At 38.0% G+C, this 22,124-nt stretch overlaps 2 protein-coding genes across 5 annotated transcripts in view; one reads left to right on the top strand and one right to left on the bottom strand.

Annotated features, from left to right (window-relative positions):
• Positions 1–5,743, top strand: part of PDE7A (phosphodiesterase 7A) — a 64,062-nt gene extending 58,319 nt beyond the window's left edge. Inside the window, exons 13-14 of one of the 3 annotated variants that reach the window (XR_010021773.1) lie at positions 1,173–1,445; positions 4,093–5,743. Coding sequence is in view for 1 of the 3 variants with exons in the window: in XM_063079510.1 (XP_062935580.1) it covers positions 1,173–1,378 (206 nt within the window). In the remaining 2 variants the exon portion in view is untranslated. Of the gene's footprint in view, positions 1–1,172; positions 2,980–4,092 lie in introns of those variants that run through there. The other 2 variants (XR_010021772.1, XM_063079510.1) reach the window with 2 other exon arrangements.
• A 3,874-nt stretch (positions 5,744–9,617) lies between these two features.
• Positions 9,618–22,124, bottom strand: part of MTFR1 (mitochondrial fission regulator 1) — a 55,156-nt gene continuing 42,649 nt past the window's right edge. Inside the window, exons 5-8 of one of the 2 annotated variants that reach the window (XM_063079634.1) lie at positions 15,125–15,360; positions 13,098–13,350; positions 12,361–12,517; positions 9,618–11,228 (exon numbers count right to left, since the gene is read on the bottom strand). In XM_063079634.1, the coding sequence (XP_062935704.1) occupies positions 11,160–11,228; positions 12,361–12,517; positions 13,098–13,350; positions 15,125–15,360 (715 nt within the window). In that variant the 3' untranslated portion in view covers positions 9,618–11,159. The remainder of the gene's footprint in view (positions 11,229–12,360; positions 12,518–13,097; positions 13,351–15,124; positions 15,361–22,124) is intronic. The other variant, XM_063079635.1, reaches the window with a different exon arrangement.

The following is a 22,124-nucleotide window of genomic DNA, read 5'->3' as shown; positions in this document are numbered from 1 at the left end:
TATATCTCCAGCCACCCTAGAACAGTGCCTGGCACATAGTAGGTTCTCACTCTGTTAATATGTGCAGAGAGAATGGATCATTGAAAAAAAGCCTTATTGTAGATATCATAATTACTCTTTCAGATACCTTAATTACATACACTCAGAAAAAATTCAACCATCACACCATGTATGACTTCCCTAATTAAAAGTGCGTGTTATTTGCTTTATTCCAGTGAGATTTTTATGTTGGCTAAATGGAACCTTTATGTTGTCTATGGTTTACATGGTCTTTTGCTGCAAATGAAGACTTGGATGTGAAGGAAATTTAAAAACTGTTACAAAATCAATGATAGAATTTGAATGTATATTTTCCCTGTCCTTAATAGATCAAAATTTTAGTAAGGTATGATTTGTTCCCAATATATATTTGATTGATAAGCTTTTTTCTAGGAGGCTTCTTTTGACTCTTTATAAGATACAGTGTAGTATTACATCAGATATAAGGTACAATGGAGTGCTAACAATGCAAGCAGTCCTGAAGTTACTCATTTCCTTTTCTGTCTGTGAATAAAGGGAGATCCGTTATATGCGTTGTCTATAAAATAGGGCTCTGGTACATGTTTGGTGTTTACCTTAACAATTTTTTTTTTTAATCTCCCGTTATTTTTAGACTGATTGATTCTTGTTATAAGCTTCGACTTTATAAATTCTGAATTAAATACAATGACCAATTGTAATCGTGACCAGGTGTGCAGATCTCTATCATTGAGGGGTAAAGCCGTAAACCACCTCCAGCTCCACTTCAATTCAGGCCTCATCACCACAGTCCTGCAAGAGACCCCCCTCTCAGCCTACAGCCGTCACATGGGAACTGTCCCTTCAATTGTGTTATGCCCTGGTATCCTCAGAGAGTTGATACATTTGCTTCAGTAGAAGGATGTGGTTGTGTAGCTGAGAGGAACAGTCAGAAAAGATTTGATATATCAGTTCACCTTTAACATTCCATTGAGTTACTTAAGAAATTGATTGTTCAGAGAAAATATGTAAATTATATGCACACACTAGAATCTTTTGAAAACTAAGACTTAGGTAATATTAGAATAGGACTTAAGGTTAACACTGTATAGATGGTGTACTCATAAAGATTCAAAACATGTTAGTAACTTTTTTCTCTTATTTTTTTTTTCAAGGTTTTATGACTTACCTAGTGGAGCCTTTATTTACAGAATGGGCCAGGTTTTCAAATACAAGACTGTCCCAGACAATGCTCGGACATGTGGGGCTGAACAAAGCCAGCTGGAAGGGACTGCAGCGAGAACAGTCCAGCAGTGAGGATGCTAACACGGCGTTTGAGTTGAACTCACAGTTATTACCTCAGGAAAATCGATCATCATAAAACCCTCAGAACCAGTGGAATAGACTGCCTCCTGGAGGTTATTAGAAATGTGAAATGGGGTCTTGAGGTGAGAGAACTTACTCTTGACTGCCAAGGTTTCCAAGTGAATGATGCCAGCATTATTTATTTCCAAGACTTCCTCTGTTGGATCATTTGAACCCACTTTTTAATTATAAGACCTGAACACATAGCAATATGCATTTGGCTTTTGTGTGAAACCTTGAATATGCAAAGCCCAGCAGGAGAGAGTCGAAAAGGAGTAACAAAGGAAGTTTTGAGGTGTGCCACGTGTTTTTCAAAGCATTTATTCTTCAAACCATGAAACTTGAACTGAATCTTTCAGCAGCAATCTCTTGGAATTTAACCAGTCCGATGCAACAATGTGTATCTGTACCTTCCACTAAGTTCTCTCTGAGAAAACAGAAATGTGAAGTGCCCAGCCTCTGCTGCCTCTTGGCAAGACTTAGTGTTTACAAATCAACTCGGAAAATATTGGTTCTATATTGCCTGGGAGCATGATTGTGAAGGAACCACTGAAAAATTTAAAGATCAAAACTTAGACTGCAGCTCTATCCCCCTGGTTTGCCTTTTTCCTTCTTTGGATGCCACCAAAGTCTCCCATTTGCTGTAGTTTTATTTTGTGCACTGGAAGCAGCGTTTATCATAGAGTTCCGCCAAGCTTTAGCTCCAGTGCTATTGGGCAATGCAATTATTTTTTTAACTATTAGTTTTTAATTTGGGGTGGGAGGGGAAGAATACCACCAGTGTCCTAGCTGTGTTATGATTCTGCAGTGAAGACATTGCATGTTGTTTTCACTCTGTACACTTGACCTGGACATGCAAGAAAAAGGTGGAATGTTTAAAACACCATAATCAGCTCAGGGTATTTGCCAATCTGAAATAAAGTGGGATGGGGAAGTGTGTCCTTCAGAACAAGGGTACTAAAGTCCCTTTCGCTGCAGTGAGTGAGAGGTATGTTTCGTGTGAATGTATGGATGTGTTTGCGTGCATGTTTGTGCATGTATGACTGTGCATGTGTTATGTTTATCCATGTGGGAAGGATTTGAAATGTAAGCTTTTATTTATTATTTTAGAATGTGACATAATGAGCAGCCACACTTGGGGGAGGGGAAGGAAGGTAGGTAAGCTGTAACAGATTGCTCCAGTTGCCTTAACTATGCACAAAGCTAAGTGACCAAACTTCTTGTTTTGATTTGGAAAAAGTGCATTGTTTTCTTGTCCCTCCCTTTGATGAAACGTTACCCTTTGATGGGCCTTTTGATGTGAGCAGATGTTTTCTAGGACAAAATTTAAGGACTAATTTTAAACTTAAAACATTCCACTTTTGTAATTTGTTTTAAATTGTTTTATGTACAGTAAGCACAACTGTAATCTAGTTTTAAGAGAAACTGGTGCTTTCTTTTAGTTCACTTGTATTTCCCTTGTTACTGTAAAAGACTGTTTATTAATTATGTTTACAGTTTGTTGCAACAGCCATTTTTGGGGAGAAAGCTTGAGTGTAAAGCCATGTGTAAAAGGCTTTGCCATACTCACTTTAATATGTGCCTGTTGCTGTTAATTTTTGATGAATAAAAACCTATCTTTTCACATTTTTATCTTTGATATTTACCATACAACTCAATCCTTTGAAAATCGCAATGCTAAATTACTAGGACATCAAAGTTAACTTCTTGGCTCTTGCATTCACTTGTCAGATGTGTATTGTCACGGCTGTGGGTAGCACCATGCTATGGGGTTATCTACTCTTACTTTCCTGCACCTTACCAGTGAGCAAGCTGAAGACCATTTACATACATAGTATGCTCAGAGTCCTAATATAGGGTAGCGGTCAGCTTTGAACCAGGCCTCTTGACTCCACAGCCTTTTGTTCCCACACTTAGCAACTGCATATGACATCAGCATGTCTTGCAAGAACTAAAATACTAGTTGTATTTATTTCAATTATTGGCCTTTTTAAAGTAAAGTAGCAAGAAATGGCTACTTAATTCTTGATTGATATCAATGTAAAAAGGTGCCACTGGGCCTCTCTGGTATCTTCCTAGGTCCAACTTCCTAGTTAGAGGGGATATAGTGCAAATTTTAAAATAAAACATACTGTCATTTCTATAGAAGAATGATATCTGATAGAAATAAAGCAAGCCACAAAAGTAATTTTCAATTTTCTAGTACGTTAAAAAAGGAGATAGAATTATTTTTAATAACATTTTATTTCAATATATCTAAAATATTTTATCATTTCAATGTGTAGTCAATATAAAAAACAATTATTGAGATGTTTTACATTCTTTTTTTTTTTGAGTTCTAAGTCCTTGAAATTCTGTGTATATTTTATACTTACAGCACATCTTAGTTTGGACTAGTCACATTCTAAGTGCCCAATATCTACATATGGCTAGTGTCTACTGTATTGGATAATGTAGATACAGAGGTCTGAGGGTCACAGAGTTAAATGTTACCTGCGGAAGGTCAACTGGCCACTCATATAAGGTGGTATCACCTTGGCAAATTTGATGTGTCCAGAGTCTGAAAAGGATCCTTACAAGTTCACTGACCCAGTTTGTCAGCACATAGTAGAACTATCTCATGGCAAACTCCCATTACGCAAGCTCACAGTAACTGATATTTTTTAAAAATAGTATCAATATTTTAATTTACAATGAGAAGTATAACTATCAATCGTTTTCTCCCTTTAGGCAAATCTTCTTGGGAAGCCAAATTATGATCAGCCGATGGCTTGGTGAGCATGGATTCTGAGCAAGGGAAACAAGTTGCCTCATGCATCTATCTCCCTATGGGGATACACCTGCTGATATTCATGTTTGTGGACCAGGGTATCCCCTCCCCCTGGACGATGCTAGAGATTTCTCTGCCAGTCGTTGCTCCTCCACATCGGCTTCTGATTGGCACATCCATTAGATACGTCATCGCCTTCACCCGTGCTTCAGATGAGCCTCCCTAGGCTCCACTCTGCCTCTGAATGATTGCTTACTTCACTGATCCATTATGTCTGTCTTACAGTTTAATACTAGTGGACTATCTTCTCATTTACACATTCTCAGGGGACACCTTGGTGTTGCTCCCATTTCCTGCCTACACATATGAGGGTTCTTCAAAAAGTTCATGGAAAGATATGTATTCTCTTTTATTTTTCCACTAACTCTTTGCAGTATCATCATACAAAAACCTCACTGAAAAGTTATTTTGTTATGTATATGTGGGAATCACCTTCCACAGTCCTGGTTCTTAAATATGACCCATATTCCTTGAACATTGATTTTTCTAGAAAAATCTGAAGAAATGGTTAAGTATTTAGAAGATCACAGTTTTTAAAAAGTAATTATGGAACAATGAAAATTCACATGAATTTTCAAGATAAAACAGACTTCAAAAAATTGTTGAGCATGTAGCAGCCCTTTGGGTCTCTGGACCCAACACTTGGGGGGGCGTCTCTGCTCTAGGGGTAAAGGTCCTTGGAGAGAAAATTTTGACAAGTCCTAGGTTAATGAAAAAAGAAAAAAACTATGGTTCCTGGTCAATATTTGTACTCAGCTGTAAATGCGATGGTTTATAATGATCCTCTTTGTATAAATGAAGTAAAAATTATATTTTATGTCCTTTGCAAACCTGGAAAATATATTTGTACCTGAGGTACAGATTAGAGGTGCTAGTAATTCCTTGAAGATTCTGAAAATGGTCTCTTTTTCCAAAATGCTTTCTTGGCTTTTAAGCTTTCTAATCTCTTATAACTTTAAACCTTTCACATCAGAGATTTCCAATGAATTCAAGCATGTATAAATATTTAATGTATACATATTGTTTAAATTCCCTCCCCATCAGTATCTCCTGATTGAGAAAATACACAATGACCAATAGCTAACATGAATTCAGTATTGCTTTTGAAGAAATGTGCATATTAATCACCGTAGCATCAGCATACATTGAAACATAGTAATAGAGGTAGGTGTAAGATTTGCTCTGCAGCCATTACTCGCTCAGGACCTGCAGATGACTTGTGCAATTTGGAAGGCTTCCAAGGGTCCACGGTCAGCAGGGGGGATGACCACTACTTGGAGGTGAGCTGATGGAAGGCACACAGCAGACAGTCTCCATCTTCCTGGTTCCTGTGCTCAGCAGAAAGTTGGCATAAATTGGGCCATCAGTAAACACTTGTTGAACAAACTCATTTGAAATTAATGTATTCCCTTTTTAGCTATCAGTATATGACTAAGAGAAATTATATTGAAACTCATCTGTGGTGAAGTCATGTAGTAAACAATATCTGAGTTCCTGATGTGTGCAGAGCATGGCACTGGATATAATAAAAAGGGTATTAAAAGTTACAAACCATGGTCTCTGTTCTCAAAATGTTTGGGTGACAGAACAATGTGTGCAAACTGTTTCGTATATAGTATGGCAGGTTTCCGTATTTTATTGGGGGTTGTTTAGGAGAAACGGTGGTTTAGCTCAGTTAATGAAGATGACACCATTTCTAGTAAGTAATCCTTGTGTTTTTTCATTGTTAACATCTATGATTGATAAAATCACTTAGCTCTCAAATTTGATTCTAAAAATAGTTTTAAATGTTCAATGATATTTTAGTTTTATACCTACACTTTCGAAGTTGTCCTGAAACCCATCTTAAAGTTAGGTAGGATGGTGGGGGAAGATAGAAACACCTCCATTTTAATATTAGATTTCTCGGTGGCTAATTTAAAACTGAAGCACAGTAACTTAAGTTTATTGCAGCTTTCCAGTAGTCTCATCAATAGTCTTTAAGAAATTATGTCATATATTACAACACTTATCTTTAAGCTATGCATTTATATGAAATTTTTTGAACATAGATCTGAAGTTATTTTTTTATTTTTGAGCCATATCTTGTAAAGAATCAGGAGACTGTAATGATATTTCAAGTTACCTTATCTTAGAGGAAATTTATAAAATTTATATATCTAAATATGAACTTTTTGAAGGAAATATAAAGGAATGTGCTTGCCTTACTTCACTCAGGCTGCTGTAACAAAGTACCATGAACTGGATGACCCCAAAACAACAGGTATTTTTCAGTTCTGGAGGCTGGAAATCCGAAATCAGGGTGTCAAAATAGTCCCGTTCTGAACCCTTCCAGACTTCTGGTTGTATCTTCATGTGATGAGGAGAAGACAAGAACACTAATCCCATCAGGGGTCTCCACCCTGCGACTTAATTACCTCCCAAAGGCTCCACTTCCTAATACCATCCTACTGGGGTAAGGGTTTAAATAGGAATTTGGGGTAGGGGGGGAGACACAAACATGCACTTAATAACAGTGCTTAAAGTTCCTAGTTGAATATTTGCAGGAAACAGAGCTTTTGAATTTCCATCGAAGAATCATCACCAGATAGGGGTTAGTTTTTTCCATTACAGGGGACAGAGACTCACTCAGATTACCTCAGGTATCGGGGGCTTTATCACGAGGATCACGTGCAGGAGGCCTGAATGCAGGAAGCAGAGCCTGGAATCTAATCGTGCTGACGTGGAGCTTGTTGCTCCCTCTGCTGCTTCTTCCACACTACCGTCCCTTCCCCGTCTCTTCTCTACCTTGCAGCTTCTCTTAGGAAGGCAGGATGACGTAGTGTAGTCTCTACAGGCATTGTCTTTACAGCTTGACCTGGGTTCGGGTCCTTGGGTGGTTACTAATTTTATGAGTGGCTCCTAACCTATAAAATGTCTGCCTCTTAAAGTAAAATTATGTATTGACACAGGAAGTGCCGAAGCAGTGATCACTATGAGTCTTCTTCCTATTTCATTTCTTCTTCCTCATAATCTCTACTTCATATAAATTCCTCATGGATAGTTGTACCTCATGACATCTTTATCCTGCTCCTGGTGCTAAATGCCTCACTCTCTCGAGGTTTCCTATTCAAATTCCTGAGGGAGACTCTGACTGGAACAGCTCATCCAGGCTGTGCTTGGCCACAGGGCAGTCTGTGCATTGCCAGCTGTTCCCCTTGCAGAAGGGAAGGCAGAGGTTAAGGGGCACCTAGAAAACCCAACCCCTGAGATCAGTGCCTTATGTACTTCTCTACCCACTATTTCAGAACAAATTCCCAACCATACACTAGTTCTCATCCCTTTTCATCCTTATGACAGTACCCGGTTTCTACAACATAATTCCCTGGGGAATACACCTTCTTTTGCCTTTGATGAAAAGCCTATCTGGCCAATCTAGAGTGGTGGCCATTAGGCAACATGAGAACGCTTTTTATACCTTTGGTAATGTTATGAAGAGTCTGGCCTTTCTCCCCAAGTTACGGCTTTTCCACCTGGGAAGAAAGCAATTGTGAAGGACCGCTCTGTAATAGCCATTTGGTATAGATTGGGAGGCCTATCTGGGTAACCTTACCGTTTACTGTCCTGAGGAAACCTAAATTACACTCATGTTCTACTCTAACCTTATGGAAAGAGCCTCCTGTCACCCTTACAGGGGGCTAGAGAATCTACCAGAGGAGAATATTTGGGAAGTGCCAGCTGTAGGAACATTAGGGCTTCCAGCTCACATGAAGGGGACTAAGAACAACTGTCTCGGGGGAGATGTACACGAGTTCTGGATCCTTACTTGCTTCTGTTGTTTTTACTATCCTGTCTGTTCAAGGGCTAGCACTAAGACCAATGAAGAGCTAGCCCGCGTACAAGGATTACAAGGAAAGTCTGAGAAGAATCCTAAGAAATAGGTTCAATAGAGCAGCTCAGAAGAATGCTGAATCTCTAAGAGAAGGGGAAGAAGGACACCGGAATGGAATCCTAAAAATGGATGAAGGCTCGTGAGAAATACTGTGATAATGATGGACATAACAACCATCCATCATAAAACCAAGTGTTTCATTCTGCCTGGCAATCCCAGGATGACTCTGTTGGGTGAATTCTTAAAAGTTTAAACTTCTATTTGCCAGATTCCATCCCACAGAGAGAACTTCTATTTTTGGAGATGTTATCAGAACGATGGTTTTTCCAAAGCATTTGTTTCTAGTAGTTATTACCTCATGGCTTCCTCTTCACCACTGAGACACAGACTCAGGAATTATTAATACCAGGGTACTTCAAAAAGTTTGTGGAAAAACAAAGATAATACAAATCCTGCCATGAACTTTTTTTTTTTTTTTTTTAAAAAGATGACTGGTAAGGGGATCTTAACCCTTGACTTGGTGTTGTCAGCACCACGCTCAGCCAGTGAGCAAACCGGCCATCTGTATATGGGATCCGAACCCGGGGCCTTGGTGTTATCAGCACCGCACTCTCCCGAGTGAGCCACGGGCCGGCCCCTGCCATGAACTTTTGAAGATCCCTTGTGTAGCAAGAAGATACAAGTCTTATGCAGAAGGGCCTATGTCTGGGGAGACAACCAGGACTAAAGACAGTAAGGACTGCCCCTCCCACGCCAGGCCTGTGCGAGGAAGTGCATGGTGCGCACCTCCTGCAGGTGCCGGGAACCACGTGTTCCAGGAGCAATCACTCCATTGGAAACTACAGAGACCTCACGTAAATGATGCCACAGTAATAATGATAACTTATTTAGCACTCTAATAGAATGTGTTCAAAATCATTACTTCATTTAATCCTTAGGAAGTTTTTGAGCTATTGACTATTTTTCCCATTTTTTAAAAGAGGGTGTGACTTGGCTAAGATCATACAAAGCTCCAGGTCCAGTGCTCTGTCTCAGATATTTTCTCTCTCTCTCTTTCTCTTTCTTTCTCATTCCCCTTCCCCCCACCTCTCTCTCTCTTTCCCCTTATCTAAAATGAGGCTCCCTGATCCAGTCAGAATTCATAGTAGACAAAATATACTAAGTTACTTACCTTTCTGAGCCTCCTCATGATTTTTTTACTTCAGGTATTGTGTTGAGTGAGAAATCCAGACATTGAATGAGGTGGGTGTGGGAAAAGATGGGACAAATTTCACCAGCCTCAGAAGTGGATTATGGGTTTCAGAACCCTGAGAAAACTTGGATACCTCATGACTACCCTCCTGTTTTTAATGCTGAAGTTCCATTAAGAGAAAAAGTGAATAAGAAGTGATAAAATTTATTTTAAGGAATATGTTTCCATTTGAAAAATGCAGAAAGGAAATTATTCTAAAGAAACTACATGTGTAATATAAAAGAATCTTACCTATTCATTGTAAAAATGAAAGATAAAAAAATATATAGGCAGTATGGTCCAAGGAAAATAAAACAGTTTGCTTTATTTTTAAAACAGTAACTTCCTTATATTGGAGCGCCAGCCAAAATTGAATACTGATAGAAATATAAAATTCTTAGGAGGTCAAAATATGAGTCAGGCGAATTTTCTGAATTTCTTTAAAGGTAGAATTTCAAACTATATAAAAAAAAAAATTAGAAACAATGAACATCAGCACGTGCATGTGGTAAAATAAACCACAGTTCAAATTTAAGCTGAAACACCAAACCATGTTAACTGCCTCAAATAGTTTTTGTTAATATTTAGGAGAACAACACATATATTTTCAATAATTTAAAAGTGCATGTCTGTCTACTCTTCCCATCTCTTAATCCTCTCAGGAAGTATAAATTTTTTTAGTAGATTTAAATAATAAATCCAAACATTTACTCATGGTAGGATATTCTGGCATTAACTAGAGCTGAGTTTATCAGAAACAGAAAATCATCAAGCACTTATCAAGCATTTAAAAATGATCACTTATAGCAAGTCCTTAGAAGCCCCGGATGAGAAGGCAGTTCTCTACTTTCTAATAACACCTCAGGTTTATACTGCATAATATAATTCAACAAAACAGCATTCTGACCAATGATGAACAATTTATAGGAAATCCATTTGCCTAGCCAATAACGTTTCATTATAAAGTTAATATTTTGACCGATACTGAAAATTTGTAAACTCCATCATGCTGACATTTACAGAAGTATTAATTTAGCAACAAGTCATCTTTATGACGCCATTTATTAAACTGGAAAAAAAAAAAGATGGTACATTCTGGTTTTTACTTAAAAAGGGCTTTAATTCAATAATTCATCTGTCACTACTTGAAAACTATATTTTATTCCTTAGCACTGGATGGCAATGAGGTGAAAGCAGCTTTTCTGGTCCTCAACTTTCCTTTAATGGAAAGCACTGTGGAATTTCAGCAATGAACATCCCTCTGGTTCCTACTCAAACCTAGCTCCAACAAAATGTGAAAGAGAATCTAAGATATAAGTTCTGTTCAAGGCAAGAAGATTCCAATCTTAAATATTTCATTCCAACAACTTATGTTATAACAGCTGTTCCATCAATGAATAGTATATGATCATTGTAAACGAATGAAGGTAACAGTACCCTCACTGCCATCATCCATTACTTATTTTTACATGAACTGTTCTAAATCCAAATATATGCATATAAAACGTTTGTACAGATAAATTAGTGTTAAGAATGTAAAATGTACAGTAACATCCACAAATGTCCTTCCTATGTTCTGAAATCTATACAACTGTTTTCAAGACTGGAAACCAGAACACTCTGGCTGCATAATAAAAACATGTCAGAATACACACACATTATGGAGAGCTCCAGAACTGACCATCTCATAAAAGCACAACCAAACTTATAGTGCTTTCATTATTGCTTAATCCTCTTAATTAGGTTTATAAGGAGACCACTGAATTCTAAACTCAGGAATTTACTAAATAGTGTTCATTTCTTCTAGCCAGGCTAAGCCCTCACAAACCAATAACTGAACCAGGATAGTCCTCAGCCCACTGTCTTTAGGAGTTTGATACATTTTCAATTAGAGCCTTCATTTTTCCAGTAGACTTCAACATATGTGGCCCAAACTAGAAAGGAAACAAAAAGTATAAGTAAAAACATTGGTTCATATAACAGCAATGATATGCCCCCCCACCCAATCATGGATCAGAGGGCTACGTATGTTCTGCATGAAAAACCAAGCAGTTACTGGTAATAATTCACTTTTATGAACTGACAGGTTGTTTTAAACATAGGACTTATCGGGCCGAGCCCGTGGCGCACTCAGGAGAGTGCGGCGCTGGGAGCGCAGAGACTCTCCCGCCGCGGGTTCGGATCCTATATAGGAATGGCCAGTGCACTCACTGGCTGAGTGCCGGTCACGAAAAAAATGACAAAATAAATAAATAAATAAATAAATGAATAAAATAAACATAGGACTTATCAACAGCATGAAAGGCAAAGAGGCAACCAAATTACTTCCTTAAAAGGAAAACTACAATCATCTTAGCAATATCCTATTTTAGTCCAATTTTACTTCTCTCAGTAAAGGGAAGTAATACAAAGTTTCCTTTCCAATGACTAAAGAGTTTCAATGGTGCTACAATTTCTGAGCTTTCTTTCTGAAATAGATAAGCAAATATCCCCATGCTGGTAACGTGAATAAAGGGAATGTATAAATTAGCATCTGAGAGCTTCTATGAAATCTGCTCAATCTCTACCTATGACCTGGCACACATTCTTTAAGGCCCGCATCAAATCTCACCCTCTTCAGAAGACTTTCACAGGATTCCCTGAGAGAAAATGATCTTGCTTTACTTTAAATTTCTATATCACAAAATATATATTGCCCTAAAACACAAATTTTATTAAAATGAACTTCATTATGCTTAAATAAAAACATAATATTGCATGTAAAATTTAACACTGAAGATCGCTAAGTAGTGAGATCAGGGGTTAACTTTTGCTTTCTTCTTTATGCTCTTCTTTTCAATTTTCCAAATGAACTATTACTTTTATAGTTAGAAAAATAAAAGTATAAAAGCTAAACAAAGATGTCATCCTTTTCCAGCTAGCAATCTACTTGTAGGTATGGACAAATCCTGTATCACACCCCCTTGAATCTTGCAGAGGACGTAGTTGAATGACTTGCAAAATACAGGTGCTCAACAGTAGGGTGAATTACCATGTCACAGGAAAGAAACCTGGGCTAATACTCACCAATACTGTCTCTGATTCAGACTTTGGAACTCCTTTTTCAACTTCATCTTGGCTATTGCTTCGATAGCGGTACGCAAATTTCTTTTTCAGAGCCTCTGCTATGAGGGCAGCAGGGTCAGCAGTATCCAGTGGCTTGGGCTTTACATCCAGTTCTGACCTTAAAGAAGTGAATAGAGACCAACAGGGTTCAGGGGGGTCACCATGCTGGCATGGCTCAGGGAAGTACTGTGCCAGCTTTCCCATGCCCAACAGCACCTCTCTAGCATCACAGTTACTCCAGAAAGATACTGAGAAATACTGCTAACAGTGAGATGGAGCCGAGGTTTAAGGCTCAACAAAAGGGCACCAAAAGTCCAATAGAGAGCCACTTAATGCAGCTCCAGAACACTGACTATGCTCCACAGGGCAATCAGGTTCCATCTTCCAGGCAGCTCTAGTGACTACTACACAACACACCTTTATTAAATGAATGACTGAGTGATCACAATAAAGACTTTACATGAAAGGACTGATATTTAAATGAAATGGGGAAACTAAAACATCACCTGGAAATTATTATTTTGCTAATCTCTTAGCTATTGTGTACAGGAGTCACTGGGGTCCATCTTTTTTAAACTAAAAACTTAACTATTCACGGTGGTTGTGTTACAAAACAAAATTTCTCAAGAAGCCTAGTGCTTTGGCTTTACAGACATAAACAATTGGGGAAGTAAGAAAGAAGGTAAATGTATCCTCACCTTTTTACTGACCGAAGTTTTACACTGTTCATATCTTTAAGGATTTCTAGCATATTTGGCATGTCAGGTTTCTTTGGATTGTTCTTAACCAAAGTCTTCCCAGCACTGGCTTTTTTCTCTCTTCGCTCTTTAATCAGGTCAACAGCAGATGCACTTTGGTGGAGCCCTGGTGGAGGGAAGGGCAGGGGTGGGGGTGGGGGTGGTGGAGGAGGGGGCGGTGCAGAGCTAGCAGATGTGGCAGAATCTATGTCACCTATAAAAATAAGGAAAAATGAACTTAATCCTGCTGGTAACAGGCAAAGAAAGTATCAGTTTTTAAAAGCAAAATTATGTTAAGGACTTTTGTATTCCTAACACAATATCCTTAAAAAGAATTTCAGTTATGTACGGAGAAAGGCAGTTTCAGTTACTTCATGAGGAATACCTGAATCTCAGCCACAGTATCATTCAATCCTAAACTCTCCAGATGGAAAAGATCCATTTAACTTAACAGGGGTGTTTTTGTGATATCAAATGCTCAAGTTTGTGGCACAGTTTGTAATCACTTTTAGCAGAAATATAAAGCAGTCTGTACTGCATAAACACCTCTACCTTCAGCACATAGTTTGACAATTTAGTACTACTTTACCTATTTGAAAACACTTTGATAAATTTGTGATTCATTTTAAGTATAAGAGTATTTTCATATGAGACTTATTAAGCATTAAAAGCCTACATTATTAGAATATGTCTGGAAGAAAAGTTTTAGATTTACTGTTGAACAAACTTGAAGAAGAAAAAAAGTATTATACTTTGTTTCCAAAACAAGAAGTAGCTAGGATAAGAGATACAGAGATTATAAAATAAGGACGTAAAATTCATTTTTATGCATAGTAACAGACTATAGAGTTGTCTTTTGGGAGAACTATATTGGTTGGCAGGAAAAATAGCATTGATGCAAAGGAGTTTTACTCAAAAGATTCAGACCACAAATACAACGTCTAAAAATAAACTCTAAAATTATCTTGCTATTTATGGTAGTTTTCCTAGTCTGCCAGAAGAGGGAGGTAAAGCAAAGGAAAAAAGCAATTTAAAATTAAAAGAAAAAGGCAGAACTTCAGGTTTTTAAGACGTTACATGCTCATGCAAAGTTCATTCAAGTAACGCCGACCACCCTCTGGCACCCTGCTTCCCCAGTTTGTCTCAGCATTGCCCAGTGGGAGGAGGTTTCCCTGTTGCATTACATTAAACCCCAGAAGCACAAGCAAAGTGGCTCAGAAGCAGGGTAATTAATTGTCTTGTCTTTTCCACAGAGCTGGTTAATACTGAGTCTAGCCAGACCTTGGGAACAACAGGAAAACAACCATTACTTGCCAACAGATCTGTGGGCTAGGATTTCAAGGCTATGGTTTCTTCCCCAATGTGACGATGCCACAATAATAAAAGCAACAGTGTTAGACCAGGGATCAGAAGACTGAATTCATTTTCTACTCTGTAAGAGTTACAGGAACAATCATTAAGTAGCTTCTGTGTGCTAAAGGCATTTTATATACTTTCTACATTTATTCTCACAATAACTCTATAAAACAGGTACTATTATCCCCATTTTAGAGCAGGAAAGCGAGGTGAAAGGTCAAGTGCTTGCCTCAGGACATGCAGGTAGTAAAATACCACTCAACCAGGTTCCTTTCACTAAATAGACAGAAGCCCATGGGATAACCTCATGTCTGATACGGTTGGTGCCATTATCACAGACAATTAAGTTTCCCATGAGAAAAAAAACATTCACAATAGTAACAATTCAACTGCATGAATTTCAGTGTTTTCCAAAGATATTTCCTAACCATCCTCTCTGATAGCTTCAAGACTGTTTAAAACAAATAAACACCACTAAACCTGGCTGGGTTCTGCATTAGATTATGCAAAGAGGACTGACACTTTGTTTTCTAATACTAAATGGCTGTTACTTACTAGTGAATTTTAAAACAAGTGGCATTCTCCTAATTTCCAGTTTGCCAGTTAAAACAAACAAATGACAACTTACAGACCTGCAATGAGATGTTGCTGCTCTTGCAGGGTCACAATTTTGGCAATCTGCGCTCTGAGAGCAGCAAGTTCATTTTCAAGAGCACAGATCTTCTGCAGTGCTTCTTCATTCGCCAGTGTTGTGATCTTCTGCTGAGGCTCTTCTCCTGACAAGTTTGGTAAGGAAGCCTGCCAGCTAGGGGGCTTCTCTAAGAAGGGAAGGTCATCCTGAAAGGTAGGCCTTGACCTGACCTCTGTCCTGCAGAAAAAGATGCAAGGTTGGCATCACAGGCTTTGTAACAGAAAACGAAAAATCATCAGCACCAATTAACAGAATATCAAAGCAAAACATCCAAGAACCACTTTTCAGACTGATCTTACGTAAATTCCCTCCTTGCAGTGTTCAAACAGTAAAGCACTTGTCACGTAGCTACTCTGGGTGTTCTCAGCACCATCATTCCTCTTAATCTTAATCTACAAACTAACACTATCAGGAGGCATCACAGATTTCCAGCTAATTCAAGTTTTGGTTTTAACTAAGGAGAAGAATACTTTTGATTGTTCTTCAAAATGGTAAATTTAATTACTACTTATATTTGACAACAAAATCAAATCAGTGATCCATTAGCTTTTCTTCAGCGTCTTGGCTTCTGCACATCAATGTCAGTGTTTTCCATGTATGATAGGATACATCAAATTGCAAGACATATTGTGACAATATGGCCAAATATGGCATCAGAGACTAAAATGGCGAAAAAGGAATCATTAAAATTGACCCATGCAGTAACTACATAGATGGTCTCATTTTCATTGGGTATCAAAAAAATAAATTTCTTTTTTTTATGTGCATTGCCTGGTAGCTCCAAATGGAAGTCTTTTGGGGTTGAGAATAATATTCAGATTTCTTTTCAACAGTCAATTTATATACTTGCCCATTTCCTCATATTTTCTACAATTAAGTTTTCCCAGCTTGTATCCCACCTTTAAGCCCTTTTCTATCTTAAATTCTTTCCCTTTAGACAACAGTCCTAGACTCATTTTTCCCTTATACGAGGATATTTCAAGAAGTTTGTGGAAAAACAGAATTAAAAAATACAAATAAATTTCATCAACTTCTTGAAGTGCCCTTGTACCTATCCTGCAAAGACCTACAGGCTCAGAAAACAACTCTCTGCACACTATCTTTTAACAATACAGTCATTTGTAACTCTGTAATACCAAAAGAATTCTTCACACAAGTACAGGGAGTAATTATATTTATAGCTCCCAGCTCTAATCAATTCTATCTTGGGACTGGTAAAGTGATAAAGTTCCTAGTGCTGCATCATTTGGGGAAAGCCCCCTGTGTATGAAAGTTACTGAAAGAGAAAGCGAACACTAAATGTACACTAAATAAGAAACTTATTTAAGATTTCTTCATATCTGGGCTGGGGGCTTTTCTCTCCATCACTTTTAATCTGAACCCCGTGAGGCAGATACTATTATTTTACAGCTAATGAAATGGGCTCAATATCACATAGCTAGTGTGTGAAATAGCCAGTACTGGGAGTTGAGATTTATGAAGTTTTTTCATGCTATCAATGACATAGCAATGTTAACTAACTAATTCAAAAACTTACAGGTCTTTGAGGTAAGCATACATTATAAGGAAAAAAAATCTGCAATTTCTGGTCTTAACTGTATTAACTTAACACTACTTTGTTTTACACTGGGGCTAGTGAATGATTTCACCAGGACTCCCCTCTTAGGCACACTTGAGACTGCATAGGAAAAGAGAAAGGGGTGCCATGACTTGGAGCTTTAAAGATGAGAAAAGAGCCCATTACTCCCTTCTTTCTCCTTGCTGTCAATCAACATTAACAAACTGTGCCCAACTGTTTTTGTAGTCACAGATTCCTTTGACAATCTGCTGATTCTCCCATGTAATGATCATACACACCCCTCATAAAATTTTGCTCATACACTTTTAGGAGTCATGGCCCCCAAGTGAAGAATCTCTGTGATAAGCCCTATAAAAAGTGATATGAAGCCAAAAGCTAAGCAACCCTCAGCCAGGGGATGGACAGGATGCTAGTCAAGGCTTGCACCAGGTGGAACCACTTACTCTAATAAGCACGTTCCCTTTTTCCTTGGTAATAATTACCACCAAAAAAAAAAAAAAAAAGTAAAGAAGGAAACCCTTATTTCTGGGCAGTAATGTGCCCAACTAAAGGACCACATTTCCCAGTTTCCCTTGCAGCTTTGTGCGGGCATGTGACATGTGACTGAGTTTGGCTAAGATGTAGGCAGAATGTTGGTGAGCCATCTAGGAGTGCTGCTGAGAGTGGGGTGACTCCACTAGGAAGCCTTTCGTTGTTAGCCTGACCCATTTCCTCCTGCTGAGAGAGTCTTGAGTGCAAGGTGATGCTTTAGAGTTACAGAGGCACCAATGCTACAGGTGACAGAGAGCCTGGCTGGGTCCCAGATGACACTGTGGAACCACTAATAGCCCCAGAGCACCTCCTCTGGGATGTCTTTGATTTTCGAGAGAAAAAAATTTCCATCTTACTTAAGACACCATTCTTAGGGCTTCTCAGTCACATTTAGTCATACTTAATCCTGTTAGGACATTTGACAACATTAAATTTTATTTCAGATTAACTTGATATTGGTATTTTATTTTTGCTTGAGAGCTGCAATATCTTCATTCTAACTTGTATCTCTAATGGGGAAATCTTTGGACTCTTTCTTGTGGTATTAGTCACTGAATTCAGGTGTTTTTCTTCATATCTAATTTTCTTCATTCCCTGCTAAAATGACCATATATAGAGGATGCTTGCAAATTGTATTTTATTTGTAGCATTTCTAACAAAAAGATTTAGAGAATAAATGTCCTCCCTCTTACCTAGCAACCATTATATCAATTTTATTTCATTTAATTTGGAATACTTGTGGGATAAGGAAATGTTCAGCTTGCAAAGCTTCCATTACCATTTCCTTTCTTAGCCCCACACTGGGAAGAAACAGGTGATGAAATTTCTTTAAAAAGTACATGAAAATTAAACACAGGTAAAAAAATTCCATAAGGGATAGTATCAATGCTCTGATATAACACATCAATATGAGGGCCGGCCCGTGGCTCACTCGGGAGAGTGTGGTGCTGATAACACCAAGGCCGTGGGTTCGTTCGGATCCTATATAGGGATGGCCGGTTAGCTCACTGGCTGAGCGTGGTGCTGACAACACCAAGTCAAGGGTTGAGATCCTCTTATCGGTCATCTTTAAAAGAATAAATAAATAAAAATAACACATCAATATGTTCCTCAAAAGAGTGTATGTTATACAAGTTATAGATTAGAAACATATATTCTAATCAATCTGCAATAAAAATAATTTAAATAAGTCATTAAAATTTTGAAAAAAATGACTGTGGCTCTGTTGATGCAACTGGCTAAATTCTGATTTCTACCTATCTTTTCATAGGGTAGTTTCATGGGGTAGTTCAAATGATTTTGTTAAATAGCTCTAAATGATAAATGCATTAAGCTACAAGTAGAAATTAGGCAACTGAGTGAAAGAAACTTTGGTGGTGGGGGGTACTTAAATAGGGTAATTCCACTTAATAGCAGTATAATATAAAATATTCTTATTTAATTCAATATGCTTCTTCAAATATATTCTTGCTAATTTAAAAAAATAAAACAACAATAATATTTTTGTTGTTTTTTAAATTTACTTCTTGAAAGAACTAAGGTAAGTAAGTGCTGGTAGGTGGGATAGTGAGAACAACAGAATTCTGATCTTAAGAACAGGTCTAAGCAAAATACAGAAATCTCAACTCGGTGTAGAATTAAAGTAGCATACTTGTTCAAGTAATGGAGAAAGGAGAAAGAGAAGGAGGAGTAACTGAGAGTGTGAGTTTAGAGGAAGGCAGTGACCAGAAACAGAGCTTCTCAGGACAGAGGACTGACGCCACTGCCACGGGTGTCAGGGATGAGAGGTGTCTGAAGGTGACATCGGACGGAAGTGGAACTGAGAAGAAAGAAACACAGAACCTGCAGTTAAAGATACTTCTCTACCCCTACTGTCTTCCCATTTCCATGAAAACAGAAGTTTGTTTTATCAAAACCACTTAAACAAATGAATATATTCATATCTGAGGATGGAAACGAGGATGGCTTGTTTTCATATTATGTATTACTGCAGTGGTTTCATGCAGCCTATTTCCAGGAAATATAATATGGACCCAAGAACCTTTAGCGCTACTAAACAAAAACTGATGGTATAGAACTATTTATTTAAATACTGGTGGTCACTTTAGTAGAGATTATATCCCCACCTACAATTCTCCTAGACATTACAGGATCCGAAAGTATTAAACGCTTACAAGTTTGGTTTAAAATGTTATTATCCAAGTAAGCCAATCCAAATTCCATGAACGTTTACTCTTCAATATTCAGAATTAGAACAAAATAATATGATACGATGAATTAAGATATCAGCTGCAAGACATATTTGAACAGTTAACTTTCTTTAAAATATCTTCTGGCCAAAATAAATTGTAAGAGAAAATTAATGAATACTGAACAGAAACTACTGTGTTATAAAAAGGATTACATTTTTACATCTCCCCATAACTCCTCCAGGTGAATTTTATCTTTTTGTTTTTCCATCTACTGAAAATTAAGGACAAATTACTCATTAATCTTGAAAAACATCATGCCAGGGTAAAAGAAAATAAGTTTAGGGTCTGGCAAAACAATTTAAGTAACAGTGTAAGATCATCTGTACTTATGTCTATATAATTTTGCATTTACCTATGTGAAATAGTGTTAATGTTTACAGGTTCAAAGTAATTACAGAAAATATGGAGGTTTAAAATCCCAGATTTTTAGAAGTTGAAAAAGGAAAGTAATCCAGAAGTGATCTTGTCTTCTGAAAGACTCAGAGAGGTTGAACATTTACCCTAGTGCCAAAAACAAAAAAGAACTTTTTTGTAAAGTTCTTTCTTATGTATGGAAAAAGTTTAGATTTTATGATAATTACCAGACATGCCCCTTGCTTTAAAAATAGACATTCTTCTCCCATGCAGACAACAATTTTATGACAATCAACAAATAATTCATTCTTAGAACCAATCTGTTTTGCCATCCTTAAATGAGAGCTATTAAGAGCTAGAATAAAAAGGGCAAAATAAACCCAAACTAAGAGAAATGCTTTTTTCTAGAATTTTTGTGTATAATCCAGAGAAATTTTAACAGAAACAATGACAAAACCAAAAACAACAAAAAGAGACAAGTATGAAAATCCACAAAGCAGAAAACAGTCAAAGTGTACTGTTTTCTTAAAACCATTTTCTGCTTACCAACTTCTGCTGCTAAGATTTCTACCCTTTTTTGTTTGTATGATTTTCCCTCCAAAGTGCCCTAAGGTAGAAGAGCACAGGCTCCTATTTAGAGTAACGCTACACTCAACTATCTAGCTCTCTTATTTTTTCAGTGTGTCAAGAGAAGCCACAATTGGAGTGCAATTTACATAAATACAAAGGGCTTTTTAGCTCCATTGACCATTTCAAAGAAAACTCTAAGTTAAATGTAATACACCTCTGGGGTCCTTTCCCCTTAATTCACAGTTAATGGCAACTCAAAATCTGAGTTTCAAATTAGCCCAGTTTCCTACGGAGTGTGGTATTCCTAAAATGATTTTTACTGACCCTCCCTTACCTTTTTAATTTAGAGACCAATCTAGAAAGGTATAAAAATACATACTCTATTGTCTTAGAATCCAGGGAGGAAAAAAAGTTGGCAATTTAGTTCCCTGAAACATGAAGCTGAGTAGGAAACTAACAATCTTTTTAAAGAGGGCAGATGGAGAGCCAGCCTGGGGACCCGAGGCATGAAGCTGAAGACCAGACCCCCCCGGCCCCCACAACCAGGCACACTGCTAGCACCTCGGGGCCTGCCTGGGGACCTGACACATGGAGCCAGGGACAGTACATCCCTCCCACAACCAGGCACACCACCAGAGCCTTGGGGCCAGCCTGGGGACCCAGTGCATGGATCCAGGGACTAGACCCACTCCCACAACCAGGCACATCGCCAGTGCCAAGGAGCATGCCAAAAACATCACCTCCATCTGAGTGGCCCACCACAGCCACCAGAGTAACCATGGTTGCTGCAAAAGCAGCGAGATGCCACAACCACCACGCAGATGGCCTGCCAGACACTGGAGTGCATTGACACAAGGAGGGTCAACAGCAGAGACCAAAGAAAAGAACAGAATGTCTCTCTCCACAAAGCCCATTCCAGAGTGACAGAAGAAGCATCTGCTCTATGATAATATTGAGGGACCTGAATACACCTCTCAGCATTGGACAGACCATCTAGGCAACAAATTAAAGAGTAACCATTACTCTTTCAGAGGGGGAGAAGAAATCTAGGGTCATCAGTGGTGGGAGAGGGGAAAGAGGGAGGATGGGAAGAGACTGGACAAGGGGCATAAAAAATAAGTACGATTTGTAATAATACATATACTAGTAATATTGATTTGATCAACATATGTCAACATTGAACCCCCAAAATATGTATAATCAATTATGATTCAATAAAAATTTTTTTAAAAAAGGAAAGAAAAAAAAGAGGGCAGGTTGTTGGATAAAGATGACAGGAGAAATTATTTTGACAAAAGGAAATAATCCATGAAAGGATTTACAGTGAGGAATAGGCAGGAGTGTGATGAGGCTATGGACCCAGAAGACTAGTGAGATTCATCCCATTAGCTGTTCTAGGCTCTGTTCAAAATAAGCTTTCTATTGTTTTGTATTTTAAAAGTTGGCTCTTCCTAAAAGTGATACTTAACAGAAATAACATTTCTCCCTTGAATGCAGTATTTTATTGATGTTTGTTATCAGTTAATTTTTAATGTCAAATAATTAAGATTAAAAGGGGAACAAGTAACACCTGTTATTTGATGATGTGCTGAGAGTAGGAAACTGTCTGGCTCTGATCCACTGAGTATCCTGGTTTACTCTCACACCCACAGAGT

The sequence above is a fragment of the Cynocephalus volans genome, chromosome 15 (genome assembly GCF_027409185.1).
Source record: "Cynocephalus volans isolate mCynVol1 chromosome 15, mCynVol1.pri, whole genome shotgun sequence".
NCBI classification, from domain to species: Eukaryota; Metazoa; Chordata; class Mammalia; order Dermoptera; family Cynocephalidae; genus Cynocephalus; species Cynocephalus volans.
This window is presented reverse-complemented; position numbering and strand designations above follow the sequence as displayed.